The 556-nt window shown below is 37.6% G+C and overlaps 1 protein-coding gene across 1 annotated transcript in view; it reads left to right on the top strand.

Annotated features, from left to right (window-relative positions):
• Positions 1-306: 306 nt before the first annotated feature.
• Positions 307-556, top strand: part of ANO3 (anoctamin 3) — a gene marked incomplete at its 5' end in the record, with an annotated part of 32,290 nt that continues 32,040 nt past the window's right edge. The window contains one exon of the mRNA XM_012649554.1: positions 307-404. Within this exon, the coding sequence (XP_012505008.1) occupies positions 307-404 (98 nt within the window). The remainder of the gene's footprint in view (positions 405-556) is intronic.

Here is a 556-nt window from a genome sequence, read left to right as displayed (position 1 = left end):
ATATACAGTATTCCTTAGCATTCCTTAAATGTGATCATGCCTAACACAGGCCTTGTCAGACAGTAAGTGCACATTAAAATTTAACTTCGTTGTTATTGCTATTAAAATTTCAATCAATATTCCATTACAACTAATGAAAAATCTCCATCAAGTGTCCTCATACATGCTATTTCTTTCTTGTTTTTATTTTCTTTATGCTTGAAATAATGTGGCCCAGCTTTAGAATTCACTGTACAAGTTAAAGGTAGAGATGTTTGAGCAACGGGGAAGGAAAGCGATATCATTATTGCTCCTGTTCTGTTTCAGTGTCATCCTAGTGGCTGTTTGATAGACCTCTGCCTCCAGATGGGTGTTATCATGTTTTTGAAGCAAATATGGAACAACTTCATGGAATTGGGATACCCGTGAGCATGTTATTTTTAAACTTGCCTTATGTGTAGTTACATAGATGGACAGAGGTAGTGTGAATAGTGCTTAAGAATTTGGCCTTGGTAATCAGATAGGTGAGGGTCCAGTTCCCACTCTGCTCCTTACGAAATGTGTGACCGTGTGTAAG

Source organism: Propithecus coquereli, unplaced genomic scaffold, assembly GCF_000956105.1.
Source record: "Propithecus coquereli isolate 6110/MARCELLA unplaced genomic scaffold, Pcoq_1.0 Scaffold30, whole genome shotgun sequence".
Lineage (NCBI taxonomy): Eukaryota > Metazoa > Chordata > Mammalia > Primates > Indriidae > Propithecus > Propithecus coquereli.
Note: the sequence above shows the minus strand (reverse complement) of the source record. Positions and strands in the feature narration are given on the sequence as shown.